General features: G+C 40.2%; 1 protein-coding gene across 6 annotated transcripts; it reads right to left on the bottom strand.

The window, feature by feature from the left end:
- Nucleotides 1–5,692: 5,692 nt before the first annotated feature.
- Nucleotides 5,693–19,026, bottom strand: LOC110529427 (NACHT, LRR and PYD domains-containing protein 3). 6 transcript variants are annotated; one of them, XM_021611592.3, is made up of 15 exons: nt 18,310–19,026; nt 17,599–17,650; nt 17,234–17,416; nt 17,052–17,081; nt 15,054–16,803; nt 14,579–14,752; nt 14,253–14,426; nt 12,047–12,220; nt 11,790–11,963; nt 11,428–11,607; nt 11,068–11,241; nt 9,415–9,588; nt 9,148–9,321; nt 6,693–6,866; nt 5,693–6,080 (listed from the first exon to the last, which is right to left on the bottom strand). In XM_021611592.3, the coding sequence occupies exons 2-15, from the start codon at nt 17,609–17,611 to the stop codon at nt 6,047–6,049; spliced, it is 3,582 nt and encodes a 1,193-aa protein (XP_021467267.3). In that variant the 5' UTR covers nt 17,612–17,650; nt 18,310–19,026; the 3' UTR covers nt 5,693–6,046. The 6 variants fall into 6 exon arrangements, with proteins under 6 accessions (XP_021467267.3, XP_090098733.1, XP_090098731.1 ...); XM_090242607.1 differs by having other exon boundaries at nt 17,234–17,399; nt 18,310–18,566; XM_090242605.1 differs by lacking the exon at nt 18,310–19,026 and adding an exon at nt 17,982–18,189.
- Nucleotides 19,027–20,815: the final 1,789 nt, after the last annotated feature.

Genomic DNA, 20,815 nt, shown 5'->3' with positions numbered 1-20,815 from the left:
GTTACATCAATCTAATGTCAAAAAGGGTGACAGAGCAGACAACCTCAACAGAGGAACATATAGAACGCTCCGTCGCTCCGTTTGCATCGAGTGTGTAGAGTCCTTAACCCTATTTTCACTGCAATTTCAACGTATGATTATGTTGACATTAGATTGATGTAACAACCTGTTAGTCAGGTCAAGTCATTGTTTTTTAATTGAACTTTTACCCTAATTTCAATGTTTACAACGCTGGTTGAAATTAGATGAAAACCATACTGGTTGATGACTTTTGCACATCCAAATGTGTTTCCAACGTAGATTCCACACATTAGGCTGACAATAACGTTGAAACCACATTGATTCAACCAGTGTGTGCTCAGTGGGCTGGAGCTGTTTGGCCGCCATATTAGAGAATTTGTACCCTATGATTAAATCAGTAATAGCTAGGCATCATTGTTTAGACTTCCCCTAGCTTTATGTTCAATTTGGTGCACTCATTATGAAGACATTTTGGAAAAATGGTGGTATGGAAATTCTTACACAGGGACATTCGAAGTCAATCTTAAATGACTCATTGTTTATTGTCAGCGCGTTGGAGAGGTTCTAACCAACTCAATGCACCATAGTACACATGTCAATCAGGAGCTCTCCCTGGGCAGACCCAGCCCAGGGTACGGCTGGCTATACATCGACAAGTTATATTTGCATGATTTAGCATAATTAATTCATCATTACCTTTTTTTTCCATTCATGTGACCGACCAATACTGTTTCATAACATGTGACAGACCAACATCTCATGAGGCTTCTCCTCTCTAAGCGGAGACCTTGAAACTGAGATATCTTTCGTTTGTTCTCAAAACAACGTCATCCGTTCTCAAAACACGGTCTGGGCATACTGACAATTTGCAGCTACGGATAGTGAGGATTTGTACAGTCAGCCATTTATCTCAGCCAGCTCACTGGTCACCATAGCAACACCCATCCATAGCACACTCTCCAGGAGGTATATTTCACTGGTCATCCCCAAAGCCAACACCTCTTTTGGCCGCCTTTCCTTCCAGTTCTCTGCTGCCAATCACTGGAACGAATTGCAAAAATCACTGAAGCTGGAGACATATCTCCCTCTCTAACTTTAAGCATCAGCTGTCAGCGCAGCTTACCGATCACTGTACCTGTACACAGCCCATCTATAAATAGCACACCCGACTACCTCATCCCCATATTGCTATTTTTTTGTTGTTGCTCTTTTGCACCCCAGTATTTCTACTTGCACATCATCATCTGCACATTTATCACTCCAGTGTTAATGCTAAATTCCAATTATTTCACCACTATGGCCTATTTATTGCCTTACCTCCTTAATCTTACTACATTTGCACACACTGTACATAGATTTTTCTATTGTGTTATTGACTGTACGTTTGTTTATCCCATGTGTAACTCTGTGTTGTTGTTTTTGACGCACTGCTTTGCTTTATCTTGGCCAGGTCGCAGTTGTAAATGAGAACTTGCTCTCAACTTGGCCTCCTGTTTAAATAAAGGTAAAATAAAAAAATGAACACAGAAATTGGTTTATAGAACAGAACATGTATAGAACACAGAAATTAGCTATAAGAATATTATTAGTTATAAGAATAGTACAAGCATAAAAATGTCCCTTACAATGGGTTACCTGTACTTCTTTGCTGGACGTAATGCATTCCTATGGGATTTCATATAGGGTGCAATGTACTGGGAGTTACTTAATGTTAAAGTTATAGAATCATATTGAATATAATTTTAATCAATAGAAATACAGTACTAGTCAAAAGTTTAGACACACCTACTCATTCAAGTTTTTTTTATTTTTTGTACTATTTTCTACATTGTAGAATAATTGTGAAGACATCAAAACGATGAAATAACACATACAGAATCATGTAGTACCATAATTTGCAATTAAATTCATTAAAAATCCTACAATGTGATTTTCTGGATTTTTTTTCTCATTTTGTCTGTCATAGTTGAAGTGTATCTATGATGAAAATTACAGGCCTCTCTCATATTTTTAAGTGGGAGAACTTGCACAATTGGTGGCTGACTAAATACTTTTTTGCCCCACTGTAAGTAGCATAAAAGACAAAGTAGCATAAAAGACAAAACATCTGGAATACAATAACTCCACATGCGCAGCTAACTCTGAAGATGGTGTGGTAGGGTGTAGCCATTACTTGGATCCTATACCTGCCCCTATACTCTCCCTTCCTCAACCCTACTGAGAAATGATTTTCAGAATGGAGGTAGAAGGTCGCCATCCCCATGAGGATGCCACCCTCCTTCTGGCCATGAATGAGGCATGCGACGACATCAATGCAGATCAATGTCAAGCTTGGATTTGCCATTATACAAGGTTTTTAGCATGAGGACATTCATTGTGGATGAGAATTTAGGGCCAAATGCTCAAGACAGACTTGCTGCAAATGAACGCGTGCTAAACGTTATGTTTCATTTTCATGAATTTAATTTGTTTAATTTAATTTCTTACATTTGATTACTGACAGTACACCTATGTTGCAATTATATCTGAAAAATATAAATACTTTTTTTGCATGAACGATTGTAAAGGATCTTCATTGATCACACCTTTGAATACACATTGGATAGATATTATAGAAATTATAGGTTTTCTGTCAATTTTGTTGGGTAATGTAAGTGTATTGCCTAATGTGAAAACTGTGTAATGTACTGTAATTTACACTACTGTAGCATATTACTTTCAGCACTTCTAAGGGAGATATGAAACTAGTTTCTTGCATTGTTTGCTATTGGATTATCTGGTAGATAATACGACTAAATTGAAATTATCTAATTATGTTGTGTTTTGGTGATTAAACCAAAGTTCTCATTACATCGCACAATAAATGTATATGTTGAATCAATGGTTGTGTGGTGAGAGATGTTTACAATCCAAATGAAGACATGCCATTAGTTGGGTGTAACTCTAACTAAATATGCCATTAGTTGGGTGTAACTCTGTAACTAAACATGCCATTAGTTGGGTGTAACTTTGTAACTAAACATGCCATTAGTTGTGTGTTACTCTGTAACTAAACATGCCATTAGTTGGGTGTAACTCTGTAACTAAACATGCCATTAGTTGGGTGTAACTCTGTAACTAAACATGCCATTAGTTGGGTGTAACTCTGTAACTAAACATGCCATTAATTGGGTGTAACTCTGTAACTAAACATGCCATTAGTTGGGTGTAACTCTGTAACTAAACATGCCATTAGTTGGGTGTAACTCTGTAACTAAACATGCCATTAGTTGGGTTTAACTCAACATGCCATTAGTTGGGTGTTACTCTGTAACTAAATATGCCATTGGTTGGGTGTAACTCTGTAACTAAACATGCCATTGGTTGGGTGTAATTCTGTAACTTAACATGCCATTGTAGTGAACATGCAGTACATGTGATTGAAGTCATGGAATGGTCTGGGGAGTTTGAGGTGTTTCAGGTGGAACTTGTGTGAATTACAGTGTGTGTGTGTGTTTGTTTTTGTATAAGTCGTATGAGTAAGCAGTGTTAGCTACCTGTCTAGGCTGGTAGGGAAGGCAGGAATGACTGTAGATATGTTTTAAAGGCTGAACGATCTTTGTACCTCCTAGGTCAGCCCTTCTTCTCTTCAAATTCTGCAGAGCCTCATCCATAGTCTTCGGGCTGTAGTCCTCACTCTTACTGACATCCAGAAAGACACACACACAAGGTCAAGGGGTCATCACCACAACATATTAAAGGCCCAAGACATAGACATTTAAATATGTTGCCTACCTGCTACAAATTATTAGATGTAAACATTAACTGTCAAACAATGTCACCGTTTACCTTTGGATTAACACCAAACAGAATGGCATGGCTAAATGTGTTTGTAAACAACTTGAACTGACTTGAGACAAGGTTTGGAAGGAGAGAACACTCACAGACAGAAGGGGAACTCTGGGTACAGGCTCAGCATGACCAGTGGGTCGCCCATCAGAGGGCCTGGGAGGGGGGGGAGAGAGAAAAGTGGAGAGAGAAGAGGAGAGGAGAGAGAGAGAGACAATGGAGAACGAAGAGGAGAGGAGGAGCCAGATAGGTCCGGTCGACCAGCTGGTCAGATAGGACCGGTCTGGCCGGCCTGATAGGGTGGTCCGACCGGCCAGATGGAACCAGTCGGCCTGACAGATGGGACCAGTCGGCCGACAAGATAGGTTGAGCCTCGACACAATCCTGTCCCGGAGCTCTACGGACAATTCCTTCGACCTCATGGCTTTTGCTCTGACATGCACTGTCAAGTGTGGGACCTTAAATATACAGATGTGTGCTTTTCCAAATCATGTCCAATCAATTGAATTTACCACAGGTGGACTCCAGTCAAGTTGTAGAAACATCTCAAGGATGATCAATGAAAACAGGATGTACCTGAGCTCTATTTGAGTCTTATAGCAAAGGGTCTGAAAACTTTTGTAACTAAGGTATTTCTGTGTTTATTTATTTTATAAATTTGCCAAAATTTCTAAAAACCTGTTTTCGCTTTGTCATTATGGGGTATTGTGCGTAGATTGATGAGAAAAAAAAAAATTAATCAGTTTTAGAATAGGGCTGTAAAGTGACAAAATGTGGAAAAAGTCAAGGGGTCTGAATACTTTCTGTGTGCGTTACAACACTCCTATTCGGCTGGAGTGTCGTAAAGCACTCTGGAGCAGTGGAAACGCATTCTCTGGAGTGATGAATCATGCTTCACCGTCTAGCAGTCGGATGAACGAACCTGGGTTTGGCAGATGCCAGGAGAACGCTACCTGCCCAAATGCATGGTGCCAACTGGTGGAGGAGGAACAATGTCTGGGGCTGTTTTTCATGGTTCAGGCTAGGCCCCTTAGCTCCAGTAAAAGGGAAATCTTAGCGCTACAGCATACGATGACATTCTAGACAGTACTGTGCTTCCAACTTTGTGGCAACAGTTTGGGGAAAGCCCTTTCCTGTTTCAGCATGACAATGCCCCCGTGAACAAAGCGAGGTCCGTACAGAAATGTTTTTTTGAGATCGGTGTGGAAGAACTTGACTGGCTTGCACAGGGCCCTGAACTCAACTCCATCGAACACCTTTGGAATGAATTGGAACTCTGACTGAGAGCGAGGCCTAATCACCCAACATCAGCGCCCAACCTCACTAATGCTTGTGTCTGAATGGAAGCAAGTCCCCGCAGCAATGTTCCAACACCTTCCCAGGAGGCTGTAATAGCAGCAAATGGGGGACCAACTCCATATTAACTCTCATGTTTTTGGAGTGAGATGTTCGACGAGCAGGTGTCCACATATGTCGAATGAGGTACTGGCAAATTACAGTATGAAGGAAATATGCTTTGAAATCTGTCAATTTTCCACTTGATCACTTCCCTTTACTGGAATGACCGGTATAAACTAGCCCATACCTCCCCCAATTCAATGCTATTATATTTGTGGGATGTAGTGAACAAGTTCACACTTCAGTAGATTTGGGATGCATCCCGGTTTGCGACAGGTAGCCTAGCAGCTAGAGCATTGGGCCAGTAACCAAAAGGTGGCTGGTTCAAATATTATGGGTGTCTGTCCTGTTATAGCACCAATAATTACCAGCTAATAGGGTAAAACATTTTATATCCAGTGTTTGATGACAGATGTAAAATAATAATTCCACAACTGACAAAGGCAAATTATAATCTGTTAATGCTTCTTTATTGAAATATTGATTGAACATGCATAACTGGAAAACAAATCATAACAACGTACCATAGTGGTGTGCCTGAATCCCATTCCCAGCCTCTAGACTCATAGCATACATTGAAAAATGAACAGCTGTAGAAAAATCACCCACATAATAAAATATCTACATGGAAATATGCATCCGCTCAGTACACTGCGTCTTTGGATAAAGGCAGTCATCCATTATGTCATAAAACATCTACAGATCTGTACAAACATCTACAAATATTTATCAGTACAAATATATATCTACTCTGTACATTGTGTTTTTGGATACAGAATTCATCCATTATGTCCTTTGATCATTTCTCTCTCCCCACAGGATAAGGCCATGCACTGTTGATAGGTTGATAAACATAAACATAGACAATCATTCAGGTCAAAGATACAGATACCCATATTTGATTAATGTCCCAAAAGAATGCAACTATTGATCAACATTAATATCAAAATACCTGGGTTAAAATAACTATTTGAAATCTTTCAAATACTTTGTGTTTGATGTTGCCTGCCAATAGTGCCAGGTGGGAAGGGTTTGCACTCGACTATTCTATTGGTTCTATTGATAAATGAAAGTACAAATCAAGCCCAGCTAATGTATTTAAAATGACTCCAAAATAGTATTTGAACTCAGATCTGATATAGATTTTCTGGACCCAGTTTTTCCAAAAACATTTAATCCAGATCAAAATAATCCTGTGTTGTATTAAATTCTGATCCCCTTCCAGACGTGGTCCCTTTTTTCTTTTGGGATATCGTACTAAGACAAAATGAAAAATCCCATTATATGCTACAAAAAATATGTCATATGACATTAAGTCTAAATATTGTCTTCCTGTGTGTTTCCAAAATCGAATGGGGAAACCGGATTGAGACAGCACAGGATCATTGTGATCTGGATTAAATGTTTTTGAAAAACTGGGCCCTGAACATTTCAAAAGCACTAACCTCAGTGTCTCCAGTTTAAAGGTTGGGTCCTCCATTACGGCAGAGAGCAGTCTCAATCCAGAGTACCCAGGGTTATTGTTGTCTAGATTAATTTCTCTCAGGTGTGACGGGTTGGACAACAGAGCTGAAGCCAGAGAAGAACATCCCCCATCTGTGACTCTACAGCGTGACAGTCTGCAGAGAAAGACCGAGAGAGCAAGGAGGGAGAAAACATGAAAACACTGTCTGTAAACCCTAGTTACATTGCTAAGATAAGCAGACTCAAAACAGCAATTCTGTAATCAAGTATTATTACGTAAAGGCATGTTAATTGACTTGACAGCAAGAGATGAATATTACATGTGCAATAGAATAGAATGTACTGTACAGTGCCTTGCGAAAGTATTCGGCCCCCTTGAACTTTGCGACCTTTTGCCACATTTCAGGCTTCAAACAGAAAGATATAAAACTGTATTTTTTTGTGAAGAATCAACAACAAGTGGGACACAATCATTAAGTGGAACGACATTTATTGGATATTTCAAACTTTTTTAACAAATCAAAAACTGAAAAATTGGGCGTGCAAAATTATTCAGACACCCTTAAGTTAATACTTTATAGCGCCACCTTTTGCTGCGATTACAGCTGTAAGTCGCTTGGGGTATGTCTCTATCAGTTTTGCACATCGAGAGACTGACATTTTTTCCCATTCCTCCTTGCAAAACAGCTCGAGCTCAGTGAGGTTGGATGGAGAGCATTTGTGAACAGCAGTTTTCAGTTCTTTCCACAGATTCTCGATTGGATTCAGGTCTGGACTTTGACTTGGCCATTCTAACACCTGGATATGTTTATTTTTGAACCATTCCATTGTAGATTTTGCTTTATGTTTTGGATCATTGTCTTGTTGGAAGACAAATCTCCGTCCCAGTCTCAGGTCTTTTGCAGACTCCATCAGGTTTTCTTCCAGAATGGTCCTGTATTTGGCTCCATCCATCTTCCCATCAATTTTAACCATCTTCCCTGTCCCTGCTGAAGAAAAGCAGGCCCAAACCATGATGCTGCCACCACCATGTTTGACAGTGGGGATGGTGTGTTCAGCTGTGTTGCTTTTACGCCAAACATAACGTTTTGCATTGTTGCCAAAAAGTTCAATTTTGGTTTCATCTGACCAGAGCACCTTCTTCCACATGTTTGGTGTGTCTCCCAGGTGGCTTGTGGCAAACTTTAAACAACACTTTTTATGGATATCTTTAAGAAATGGCTTTCTTCTTGCCACTCTTCCATAAAGGCCAGATTTGTGCAATATACTACTGATTATTGTCCTATGGACAGAGTCTCCCACCTCAGCTGTAGATCTCTGCAGTTCATCCAGCGTGATCATGGGCCTCTTGGCTGCATCTCTGATCAGTCTTCTCCTTGTATGAGCTGAAAGTTTAGAGGGACGGCCAGGTCTTGGTAGATTTGCAGTGGTCTGATACTCCTTCCATTTCAATATTATCGCTTGCACAGTGCTCCTTGGGATGTTTAAAGCTTGGGAAATCTTTTTGTATCCAAATCCGGCTTTAAACTTCTTCACAACAGTATCTCGGACCTGCCTGGTGTGTTCCTTGTTCTTCATGATGCTCTCTGCACTTTTAACGGACCTCTGAGACTATCACAGTGCAGGTGCAATTATACGGATACTTGATTACACACAGGTGGACTGTATTTATCATCATTAGTCATTTAGGTCAACATTGGATCATTCAGAGATCCTCACTGAACTTCTGGGGAGAGTTTGCTGCACTGAAAGTAAAGGGGCTGAATAATTTTGCACGCCCAATTTTTCAGTTTTTGATTTGTTAAAAAAGTTTGAAATATCCAATAAATGTCGTTCCACTTCATGATTGTGTCCCACTTGTTGTTGATTCTTCACAAAAAAATACAGTTTTATATCTTTATGTTTGAAGCCTGAAATGTGGCAAAAGGTCGCAAAGTTCAAGGGGGCCGAATACTTTCGCAAGGCACTGTATGTGTGTTCTCGCCACCAGAGGGAGAAAAGGCTTAGATAAAACACCCAGGTTTCCTCACACACACATTGTGTGTTAGTGTTATGTGCACACGCTTGTGTATCTTACAGATGTTGCCTTCACCAGGGTTGCGGTAAATTCCAGGCAACTCAGAAAGTAAACCAAATCCCAAATGTTCCTAATTGAAAAACACTGCGAGAAAAGTATGATAGGAATGTCTATGTACTTCCTGAATTGACCCCAACCCTGGCCTACACCGAACCCAGCTCAGAAATCAGTGTGATTGAATGTGACTGAATAACCTCTGATTGAATGTCTCAGCCGAACATTATCTTCCAAAGTGTAGTCATTCTGATGTACTATTTTTGTTGTGGTGCTAATTTATGTGATTCAAGTCAATGATACCATAGAATTGAAATTAGCCATAGTCTGAGGGTATATGTTAATTATATTTCTATGGAGCTTACCGGAGTGTCTTCACTTTACAGTGAGGACTCCCCAATCCAACACAGAGCAGTTCCACTCCTGAATTCTTCAGCTCGTTGCCACTCAGATCCAGCTCTCTCAGACTAGAGCCTTTTGAGCTGAGAGCTGAGGCCAGGGCACCACAACATCTCACAGTGAGATTGCAGTCCTTCAAGCTGAAGGAAATACCATTTTTGATTGGAATGTGTTAAAATCGCTTTATAGTTAAAATAACATGTACCTTGTAATATAATGGTCACAATACGTACTGCAATGTCTCCAGATTACAATGTAGATTCTCCAGTACAGCAGAGAGCAGGTTTACTCCTGAATCTCCTAGACTATTCCGACTCATGTCCAGCTCTCTCAGGAATGAGGGATTTGTCTTGAGTGCTGAAGACAAGAAGAAAATCCCGTTCGCTGTGACACCACAATCTGACAGCCTACAGAGAAGCATAAGACATATTTATCAATGCATCATAATCATCCAATAAGTAGTAGTGTATCACTTGTAGATTCAATACGATCATCCAATATACTGTACATTGCAATATAACATTTGTTGATTAATATACATTGTTAAATCATTTGAATCATCTGTCACCTTCAAGATTGTCTAACTTCTCCATTATCCAACTCAAGTTTAATCAATAAAAATGATTAACTTTGTGATACTTAATTTTAGGACACGTACACTACATGACCAAAAGTATATGGAAACCTGCTCGTTGAACATCTAATTTCAAATTCATGGGCATTAATATGGAGTTGGTCCCTCATTTCCTGCTAAAACAGTCTCCACTCTTCTGGGAAGGCTTTCCATTAGATGTTGGAACATAGCTGCGGGGACTACTTGCTTCCATTCAGCCACAAGAGCATTAGTGAGGTCGGGCATTGATGTTGGTCGATTAGGCCTGGCTTGCATTCAGCGTTCCAATTCATCTCAAAGGTGTTCGATACAGTTGAGGTCAAGGCTCTGCGCAAGCCAGTCAATTTCTTTCTCACCAACCTCAACAAACCATTTCTGTATGGACCTCACTTTGTGCACGGGGTCACTGTCATGCTGAAACAGGAAAGGGCCTTCCCCAAACTGTTGCCACAAAGTTGGAAACACAGAATCATCTAGAATGTCATTGTAAGCTGTAGCATTATGAGGGCCCTAGCCCAACCATGAAAAACGGCCCCAGACCATTATTCCTCATCCACCAAACTTTACAGTTGACACTATGCTTTGGAGCAGGTAGCGTTTCTCCTGGCATCTGCCAAACCCTGATTTGTCCATCGGACTTCCAGATGGTGAAGCGTGATTCATCACTCCAGAGAATGAATTTCCATTAGGCCAGAGTCCAATGCCGGTGAGCTTTACACCACTCCAGCAGAGGCTTGGCATTGCGCATGGTGATCTTAAGCTTGTGTGCGGCTGCTCGGCCATGTAAACCCATTTCACGAAGCTTCCGACTAACAGTTATTGTGCTGCAGTTGCTTCCAGACGCCGTTTGGGACTTGGTAGTGAGTGTTGCAACCCAGGAAAAACTACTTTTACATGCTAAGTACTTCAGCGGACTCGTTCTGTGAGCTTGTGTGGCCTACCAATTCGCGGCTGATCCGTTGTTGCTCCTAGACATTGCCACTTCACAATAACAGCACTTACAATTGACTGGGGCAGCTCTAGCAGGGCAGAAATTTGATGAATTGACTTGTCAGAAAGATGGCATCCTATGACGGTGCAAGTCATTGAGCGCTTCAGTAAGGCCATTCTACCGCCAATGTTTGTCTACGGAGATTGCATGGCTGTATGCTCGATTTTACACACCTGTCAGCAACAGGTGTGGCTGAAATAGCCTAATCCACTTATTTAAAATGGGTGTCCGTCCACATACACTATATATACAAAAGTATCATGTATAATTTAGCTCTCTTACCTCAGTGTTGCCAGATTACAGTAGGTATTCCCCAGTCCAACAGAGAACAGCTTCACCCCCACATCGTGGAGTTTGTTTTTCCCCAGGTCTAGCTCTCTCAAACTTGAAGTGCTGGAGCTGAGAGCTGAAGCCAGTGCTTCACAGCATTTCTCAGTGAGGTTGCAATCATTCAACCTAGGGTGATATAGAACAGATCCTTTATTGTTTATTTGACCAAACCTCACAACACACACACCCAGAAGGGTGGAAACAGAACAGCGTCAGCCGCAGAGCAGTGCTGCCGAACCCAATACAGTCTGCCGGTTCAGTCCCAACTTATTGCCCTGCTTAAACCAACCACCATGAGGATACAGTCTTTACCTCAGTGTTTCCAGTGTACAGCGTTTATCCTCCAGTACAGAAGAGAGTAGTTTTACTCCTAAGTTACCAGGTTGGTTCTCACTTAGGTCCAGCTCTCTCAGGGGTGATGGTCTTGGCCTCAGGGCTAAAGCCATAGCCAGAGCAGCACAGCCTTCCACTGTGAATGTGCATTTTTTAAGCCTTTGGAGAGAAGTGAACATTTTTTAAGATTGGTAACATGAGGTACATATTATTTCATATGCATTGTTATATAGTCTAGTTAATGTAAAATATGACCATAGTGTTGAATTGAAAATATCAATAACATAGAATATTATCTATGAAAACATTTCTCAAAGTGCTCAAAATAATGAGTTGTTTACAACAGTTTCTCAAGTTTGCACTGTGGATTCTTCAAAACAACTGTCAGCCGTTCTAATTCTGAGTCTCCTAAGTTATTCCCGCTCAGGTCCAGCTCTCTCAGGTGAGAGGGGTTTGACGTCACAGCTGAAGCCAGAGAAGCACATCCTTCTTCTGTGATACTACAGTTTGACAGCCTACAGAAAGAAGGAATAATGCCGTCACTCTTCACTCAGAAATATGGGATACCGTGTAAAGAAAAGACTATTCAATTATTCACCTCAGCGTCTCAAGTTTACAGTGTGTATCCACCAGTACTGCAGAGAGCTTCTCCACTCCTGAGCCTCCAGGGCCATTCCTGCTTAGATCCAGCTCTCTGAGGTGTGAGGGGTTCGACGTCAGGGCTGAAGCCAGAGATGAACAGCCTTCTTCTGAGACTCCACAGCCTGACATCCTGTGATGTTAGTTCATGTAAAAACATTCAACTCAACTCTTTGCCCCAAAAGATTATTCACATTTAGAAAATAGTCAGTGTCATTGTGAATAGAAGTAAAGCATTGTAGTTTTACAAAAATCATTCATATTAATGTTAATTATGGAACATTTGGCTCGAAATGGGTCACCTAAATGGCCAGAAATATTACCCAGAAATTATATTTTTGGGGGAGGAAGGGGCACACATAGCCACAACCATGAGCAAAAGCATATGTTAGCTAGGGCTGTGATGATACCAGTATCGCAATATTTCTTCTATGGCAAAAATTCAAACATGCAGCAGACCAAACTGTCTGGTCCTTTAAAAACCTGCTGAATAGCTTGGAAAATAAATAAATGTGACTCTGGATGACAACATAATGTGGTTTGTTTCCAACAATTAGGTCTGTTTTCCTAAAGAAGTTACATCTGCTTTGTATTTTGTTTCCTTGCCACGATACTGTCGTAATACTGGTATCATCCCGGCCCTAATGCTAGTCTATAACGGGTTTCATGAGTTTAAAGAAATCAATGGATTGTTATATATGTTTATATGAACCACACAGGCAACACTCATGCCATCATTTGAGGAAAACAATTAGCAAGTAAAATTCCTGGTTTACTTTTAAGTGAATTCTGCTGCTTGTGTTTAGACAGGTGCATGCTGAATCCTGTATTAAGGTGTACTGTCCTTAATGTTGCACATCAAATAGTCTTCTGTTTGTTTTCTCCACATGACAGAGAAGCATGTCTGTTCTACATGTCATATATCTATTTGGACTTTCTGAATATATTTTTATCAAATTAGTCAAATCTATTACAAAACACACAATGTTGAATGTGTGACAGTCTAAAAAGCATATTGACTTTCAAATTTCTGTTGATGTCTCCATAAGGAAGGGAAAGTAATGGTACCGTGGTAAAAAGGTGAAACTATTCTAGGATTCTTACTCAGGTGTGCCTTCGCCGGGTCAATGGGAATCTACCTCCACAGTAACCTTTTTCTAATGCAATTGTTTTTGCTTAATTGTGAATAGAAGTAAAGCATTGTAGTTTTACAAAAATCATTCATATTAATGTTAATTATGGAACATTTGGCTCGAAATGGGTCACCTAAATGGCCAGAAATATTACCCAGAAATTATATTTTTTGGGGAGGAAGGGGCACACATAGCCACAACCATGAGCAAAAGCATATGTTAGCTAGGGCTGTGATGATACCAGTATCGCAATATTTCTTCTATGGCAAAAATTCAAACATGCAGCAGACCAAACTGTCTGGTCCTTTAAAAACCTGCTGAATAGCTTGGAAAATAAATAAATGTGACTCTGGATGACAACATAATGTGGTTTGTTTCCAACAATTAGGTCTGTTTTCCTAAAGAAGTTACATCTGCTTTGTATTTTGTTTCCTTGCCACGATACTGTCGTAATACTGGTATCATCCCGGCCCTAATGCTAGTCTATAACGGGTTTCATGAGTTTAAAGAAATCAATGGATTGTTATATATGTTTATATGAACCACACAGGCAACACTCATGCCATCATTTGAGGAAAACAATTAGCAAGTAAAATTCCTGGTTTACTTTTAAGTGAATTCTGCTGCTTGTGTTTAGACAGGTGCATGCTGAATCCTGTATTAAGGTGTACTGTCCTTAATGTTGCACATCAAATAGTCTTCTGTTTGTTTTCTCCACATGACAGAGAAGCATGTCTGTTCTACATGTCATATATCTATTTGGACTTTCTGAATATATTTTTATCAAATTAGTCAAATCTACTACAAAACACACAATGTTGAATGTGTGACAGTCTAAAAAGCATATTGACTTTCAAATTTCTGTTGATGTCTCCATAAGGAAGGGAAAGTAATGGTACCGTGGTAAAAAGGTGAAACTATTCTAGGATTCTTACTCAGGTGTGCCTTCGCCGGGTCAATGGGAATCTACCTCCACAGTAACCTTTTTCTAATGCAATTTTTTTGCTTAATTCCACAGATCAGAATACTCACCTCAGTTTCTGCAGTTTACATTGTGGATCTTTGAGTACAGTAGAGAGCATTTTTACACCGGAGTCTCCTAGGTTATTTCCACTCAGGTCCAGTTCTCTTGGGTGTGATGGGTTTAACCTCAGTGCTAAAGCCAGAGAAGCACAGCCTTCCTCTGTGATATTACACTGAGACAGTCTGAAGAGAGACATTCTACAATTAAATGGCATACACTTACTATAGGGCTGTGCACTAAATGGTAGTACAAATCAAATCACAACTCATTGTTGGCCGTAAATACAGTTATCTAGCATTTAAAATCTAATTTCACGCTCAGAAGATTGTCTTACTTCAGTGTATCTAGTTTATTGAGTGGATTCCCCAGTCCAGCACAGAGTGTTTTCACTCCTGAGTCCTGCAGGTCATTGTTTCCTAGGTCCAGCTGTCTCAGACTAGAGAACTTTGAGCTGAGAGCTGAGGCCAGTGCTTCACAGCATCTCCAGGTAAGTTTACATCCATTGAGTCTGGGAAAATATATTGTCAAATGAGTTATCAGACGACATCTTCTGTCTCCAAAACTTCCTTCACAGAGCGAAAAATACTGCACAAATGAACCATGGCATTTTAAAGAGACAGGACACATTGTTGTCCTATCCTAAACAAATTTAGAACGGGTAACATGGTGGTTACTTATAGAAATGAATTATCTTCACTTGAATAGATCAGTAGTATGATTTTGTCCAGGGACTACGAAATGCAATTACCATCAAGTAATAGAATATTGATTTGCTAACTTTCAGTACATCGATTTGACCAAATACTCACAGAGCGGTTCTAGAAGCTTTGACCACTGGCAGCAGCCTCAGAAGACACTCATCCGATCTGATGTATTTCTTCAGGTCAAACACTTCCAGGTCGTCCGTGGAAGTCAGCAACACAAAGACCAGAGCGGACCACTGTGCAGATGAGAGTCTGGCAAACAAGGAACTTCCAGACCTTATGTAGCTTTGGATTTCCTCCTGTAAGGAATGGTCATTCAGCTCATTCAGACAGTGGAACAGATTGATGCAACACTCTGGAGAGGGCTTTTCCTTGATCTTCATCTTAATGTACATGGCTGTTTTCTCATTGGTCTGTGAGCTGCCGTTTTTTTCTATCAGTAAACCTTGTAAGATATCTTGATTGCTCTTCAGCGAGAGGCCGAGAAGGAAGCGGAGGAAAAGGTCTAGGTGCCCATTCTCACTTTGAACGGCCTTATCTACTGCACTTAAGTAGATGTCTTTGCCTTTGGAGCAGTGTTGTCCTTCTAGCATTGGATTTTCATTGCTGGTTTTGAATGAGATGAAAACATACACAGCAGCAAGAAACTCCTGGATGCTCAGATGCACAAATTGGTACGTCTTGCTCTCGTACAGTCCAAACTCTGTATTGAACATCTCTGAACAAACCCTTGAAAAAATGGACCCCTCTCTGACATCAATGCCACACTCTGTCAGATCCTCTTCAAAGAAGGTCCGATGGTCTTTTTCCAGTTGCTGATAGGCCAGTTTTCCCAGTGACATGATGCTCGCTTTATACCAGAGTGGATCTCGCTCATTTTCTCCAGGGTACTTTCGTTTCCTTAGCATTCTCTGGATGTTCAGGAAGTGCGTGTACATTTGGGTCAGGGTTTTGGGGATCTCTCCACTTTCCATTTTGTTCATTCTCTCCAGGACAGTGGCTAAAATCCAGCAGAACAAAGGTATGTGACACATGATGTAGAGGCTCCGTATTGACTTAATGTGTTTGATGATTCTGTTGGCCAGTTTCTGATCACTGAATCTCTTTCTGAAAAACTCTTCCTTCTGTGGGTCATTGAACCCTCGTACTTCTGTCACTCTGTCAACAAACTCAGGGGGGATGCGATTGGCTGCGGCTGATTGGGAGGTTATCCAGATGCGAGCAGATGGGAGCAGATTCCCCTTGATGAGGTTAGTCAGCAGCACATGCAATGAAGTTGACTCTGTGATGTCACTCAAGATCTTGTTGTTCTGGAAGTCTAGAGGAAGTCGACACTCATCTAGACCATCGAAGATAAATAACACTTTGTGTTCATTGTTGTTGAGAATTCCTGCTTCTTTTGTCTGAAGAAAAGGATGAAGAATGTCCATCAAACTTTTATTCTCCCTCATCAAATTTAGATCCCGAAAAAGAAGTGGAAAGATGAATTTTATATCCTGATTTGCTTTTCCTTCAACCCAGTCCAAAACAAACTTTTGCAAAGAGACCGACTTTCCAATGCCAGCAATTCCTTTTGTCAGCACAGTTCTGATCGGTTTGTCTTTCCCAACTATGGATCTGAAGATGTCGTTGGATAGGATTGGAGTTTCTTGTAAAGCTGTTTTTTCAAATGGTCTTACCTCATGCTCATTATTGACCTCTCCACTTTCCCCCTCTGTTATATAAACCGCTGTGTAGATGTCATTAAGCAGTTTGGAGTTTCCATGCTGAGCTAAACCCTCCTGAATAGTAGTGATCTTACTGTTAATCTTCAGATAGTCTTTTAGTTTTTGATGGCGGTCTTCAACATGTATATCTGAAAGAAACAAAATGACAGAAAATCATCTGCATCTACATCAAAACATGAAGACGATAGATTTGATTGTTAACAGAAATCTATGCTCAGTAGCTTGTGTGTGCCCTTTTATTCAAAGGGCTGTGACATCCACCAAAAATATATAAAGATTCACACTTAGTGTCAGATTTGCATGTAAAGTTAAAAGTAATTACTGTATTTAAAAAATAAATAAAAAAACTTAGATGGTCTGTAGAGGGTGTTATTACCTTCAGAATTAGGAAAAGTATCTTCATCATCTGGAACGAGAAAAAGAGAGAAAGAGAGAGTGAGAATGCGAAGGGAGAGAGCGACAAAAAGATCTGGGATGTGTGTAAAATTTCCCAACACCAGATAGTAAGTTGTACTTTATGTATTCAATTTAATGAGTCAGAAGTTTGAGGTAACTTACCACCACCCTTCGAGCCCACACTGATGTAATAATTAATGTCTCTTATTTGGCTGCCAGAGATTGTGGGTGATATGACATTGCTGCCATCCTGAGCGGTGTTGGTAGACTGGAAAGAAGTTCCTTGTGTAGGTATGGAGAGATCTGGCCTCTTCGTAGGGCCAGCCTCCTTAAAAAAAAAACGTTCTGAGAGAGAGGAGTCAGACAGGGAAAATATAGAGATGCATCTATATATAGGAGCAAAACAAATTCCAGACTTGTTTCCATTTTAACCAGTCCTGTCCTCTGTATAACACAACGTTTATTTAACTAGTAGCTTATTCTACAGTTATGGCCTGTATAAGGGTTGAACAATTCTGGTTAATTACCTTTGGAATCCATAGACACAATCTCAGCTGGACTGGAATGGACAGACAAGGACTAACCCGGGAAAACAGAGAAAAAGCAAGAAAGAGATGTAAATATTTTGGCTATTAGCTTGGGTGCACATTCATTTAATGTTCCAAATGCAGGTTGACGTTGATGCTTAGCCAACACTTCAAGATGGCGGACTGAACACAACTATGTAGACCACCTCATGATAAAAACGAAATATTCAATATCGGTAAATTAGACTAAATATTAGCGCTACACAATCTACACAATAACCTTCAATCTGGATAACAAAACAAATCACGAGACTAGAGAAATGCATCGACAAATATTACGAAAACAAGCAACACCCAAACATAACGGAGAATAAAAGGGGAACCTATTTCAAAACGTGACTCTTCTACAGACACAGACGATTTAATATTTTCACCACCGTGAATTGTAAAGGTCGAACCCGATCTGTTAAAAAATCAATAAATGACAAACTGCGCATACTTGAACTAGTCAGTAAGGATATAAAAGAGTTGAAGGCAAGTCTCAAGATGAGTGACGAAACAGCTGCGACATTGGAGAAAGACAAACAAGCTAACAGGGACAGTCAATAAGATTAAAACTGAAGTTAATGAACTTAAAATGGAGAACATCGTTCTGAGAGAAGCCTTACTTGACATACAGACTAGATCCATGAGAGAAAAACTGGTACTTACAGACCGAGGTAATGAAAGTTTCAGGTTGGATATTCGTCTGTAGTTTTCCTTACGTCCACCAACAGCAGTTAGGGATGTCAACAAAGTGACAAATCAACATTTTCACATTTCAATAGCTCTTTAAGCATTACTCCTAAAACGTTAAAAACTGGCTGTAGCTAACCCGATGGCATAGACACACATTGCACACACTTTTTTTTTGTCTATTTACATCTTGCACTATTTTAAATGATGTATTTACATTTTTGAATATCAATAGCTCATTGGTCATGTGACCTACTGACTTCAAAACAAGGTTCAGAATTCTTCTCAGTGGGCCTACACATTGCACACCAATGTTTGTCCATTTTCATCTCTCGATTTTACATGAATTTTTCAAACTTTAAAATTTCAATAGCTCCTTGGTCATGTGACCTACTGACTTCAAACAAGGTTCAGAATGTCCACTCATTGGGCCTACACATAAGACATATTTTTCCAACATCATGACACTTATTTGGAGTCTGTGGCTCAAGTGGTTTGAAAGCGCGAATATCCTTTGAATATACTATTTTAAACTGTATTTACCACAGTTGCAGCTATCCAAGAGAAAGAAGAAGTTCCTGAATGTGTAGTTAGACAGTTCCTCCTTACAGCGCTTCAGATCCCACGCGAAGCTATCGACAAAATCGAACTCGAACGTGGTACACTGCTTCGGACAGATATACAACCTTATATATGATGAATCACAATAATTGTTTGCTAAAATAATAATTGCTTGCCATAATGTAATTTTGATAATGGCGAGACTGGTGAGAGGTAAATATCCTTTACATAAACTGCCAACATTACTACAAATATGAATAGCTAATTATGGAAAATAAGATAAACATGATTTTTAAAATATATATATATATATATATATTGTTATATATATATATATATTGTTATATAATACAAATCGAGGTGAGGGCGATTGTTAGTTGAGAATTATCTGTTAATTGAATGATTAGAATATTCCGTCCTGAAACATATAATTGTATGGAATTGATTAGAATGTATAAAATCATAATCAATAAATGTGTTGTCCTAGTCAGAATTAGGGTAAAACAATATGTCTTTATGGTATTTTAAACACAGATTGTCTGAGCTTGGTGCCGACCTGACTAGCGATTTGGGAGAGAACGGGGAGTAGCCTCAAGGACAAGGTCACTAATCTCTGTGGGCTGGGTAGTGAGACAGTGTGTGCGTAGCAGGACATTTTGTGCGTCTGTTTGTGTGTACAGTGGGACAAAAAAGTATTTAGTCAGCCACCAATTGTGCAAGTTCTTTAACTTAAAAAGATGAGAGGCCTGTAATTTCCATCATAGGTACACTTCAACTATGACAGACAAAATGAGCAAAACAAATCCAGAAAATCACATTGTAGGATTTGTTTATGAATGTATTTGCAAATTATGGTGGAAAATAAGTATTTGGTCAATAACAAAATTTATCTCAATAGTTTGTTATATACCCTTTGTTGGCAATGACAGAGGTCAAACATTTTCTGTAAGTCTTCACAAGGTTTTCACACACTGTTGCTGGTATTTTGGCCCATTCCTCCATGCAGATCTCCTCTAGAGCAGGGATGTTTGGGGGCTGTTGCTGGGCAACACAGACTTTCAACTCCCTCCAAAGATTTTCTATGGGGTTGAGATCTGGAGACTGGCTAGGCCATTCCAGGACCTTGAAATGCTTCTTACGCAGCCACTCCTTCGTTGCCCGGGCGGTGTGTTTGGGATCATTGTCATGCTGAAAGACCCAGCCACGTTTCATCTTCAATGCCCTTGCTGATGGAAGGAGGTTTTCACTCAAAATCTCACGATACATTGCCCCATTCATTCTTTCCTTTACACGGATCAGTCGTCCTGGTCCCTTTGCAGAAAAACAGCCCCAAAGCATGATGTTTCCACCCCCATGCTTCACAGTAGGTATGGTGTTCTTTGGATGCAACTCAGCATTCTTTGTCCTCCAAACACGACGAGTTGAGTTTTTACCAAAAAGTTATATTTTGGTTTCATCTGACCATATGACATTCTCCCAATCTTCTTCTGGATCATCCAAATGCTCTCTAGCAAAGTTCAGACGGGCCTGGACATGTACTGGCTTAAGCAGGGGGACACGTCTGGCACTGCAGGATTTGAGTCCCTGGCGGCGTAGTGTGTTACTGATGGTAGGCTTTGTTACTTTGGTCACAGCTCTCTGCAGGTCATTCACTAGGTCCCCCTGTGTGGTTCTGGGATTTTTGCTCACCGTTCTTGTGATCATTTTGACCCCACGGGGTGAGATCTTGCGTGGAGCCCCAGATCGAGGGAGATTATCAGTGGTCTTGTATGTCTTCCATTTCCTAATAATTGCTCCCACAGTTGATTTCTTCAAACCAAGCTGCTTACCTATTGCAGATTCAGTCTTCCCAGCCTGGTGCAGGTCTACAATTTTGTTTCTGGTGTCCTTTGACAGCTCTTTGGTCTTGGCCATAGTGGAG

Source organism: Oncorhynchus mykiss, chromosome 8 (genome assembly GCF_057628025.1).
Source record: "Oncorhynchus mykiss isolate SJ-2025 chromosome 8, ASM5762802v1, whole genome shotgun sequence".
In the NCBI taxonomy this organism is placed as follows: Eukaryota; Metazoa; Chordata; class Actinopteri; order Salmoniformes; family Salmonidae; genus Oncorhynchus; species Oncorhynchus mykiss.
Note: the sequence above shows the minus strand (reverse complement) of the source record. Positions and strands in the feature narration are given on the sequence as shown.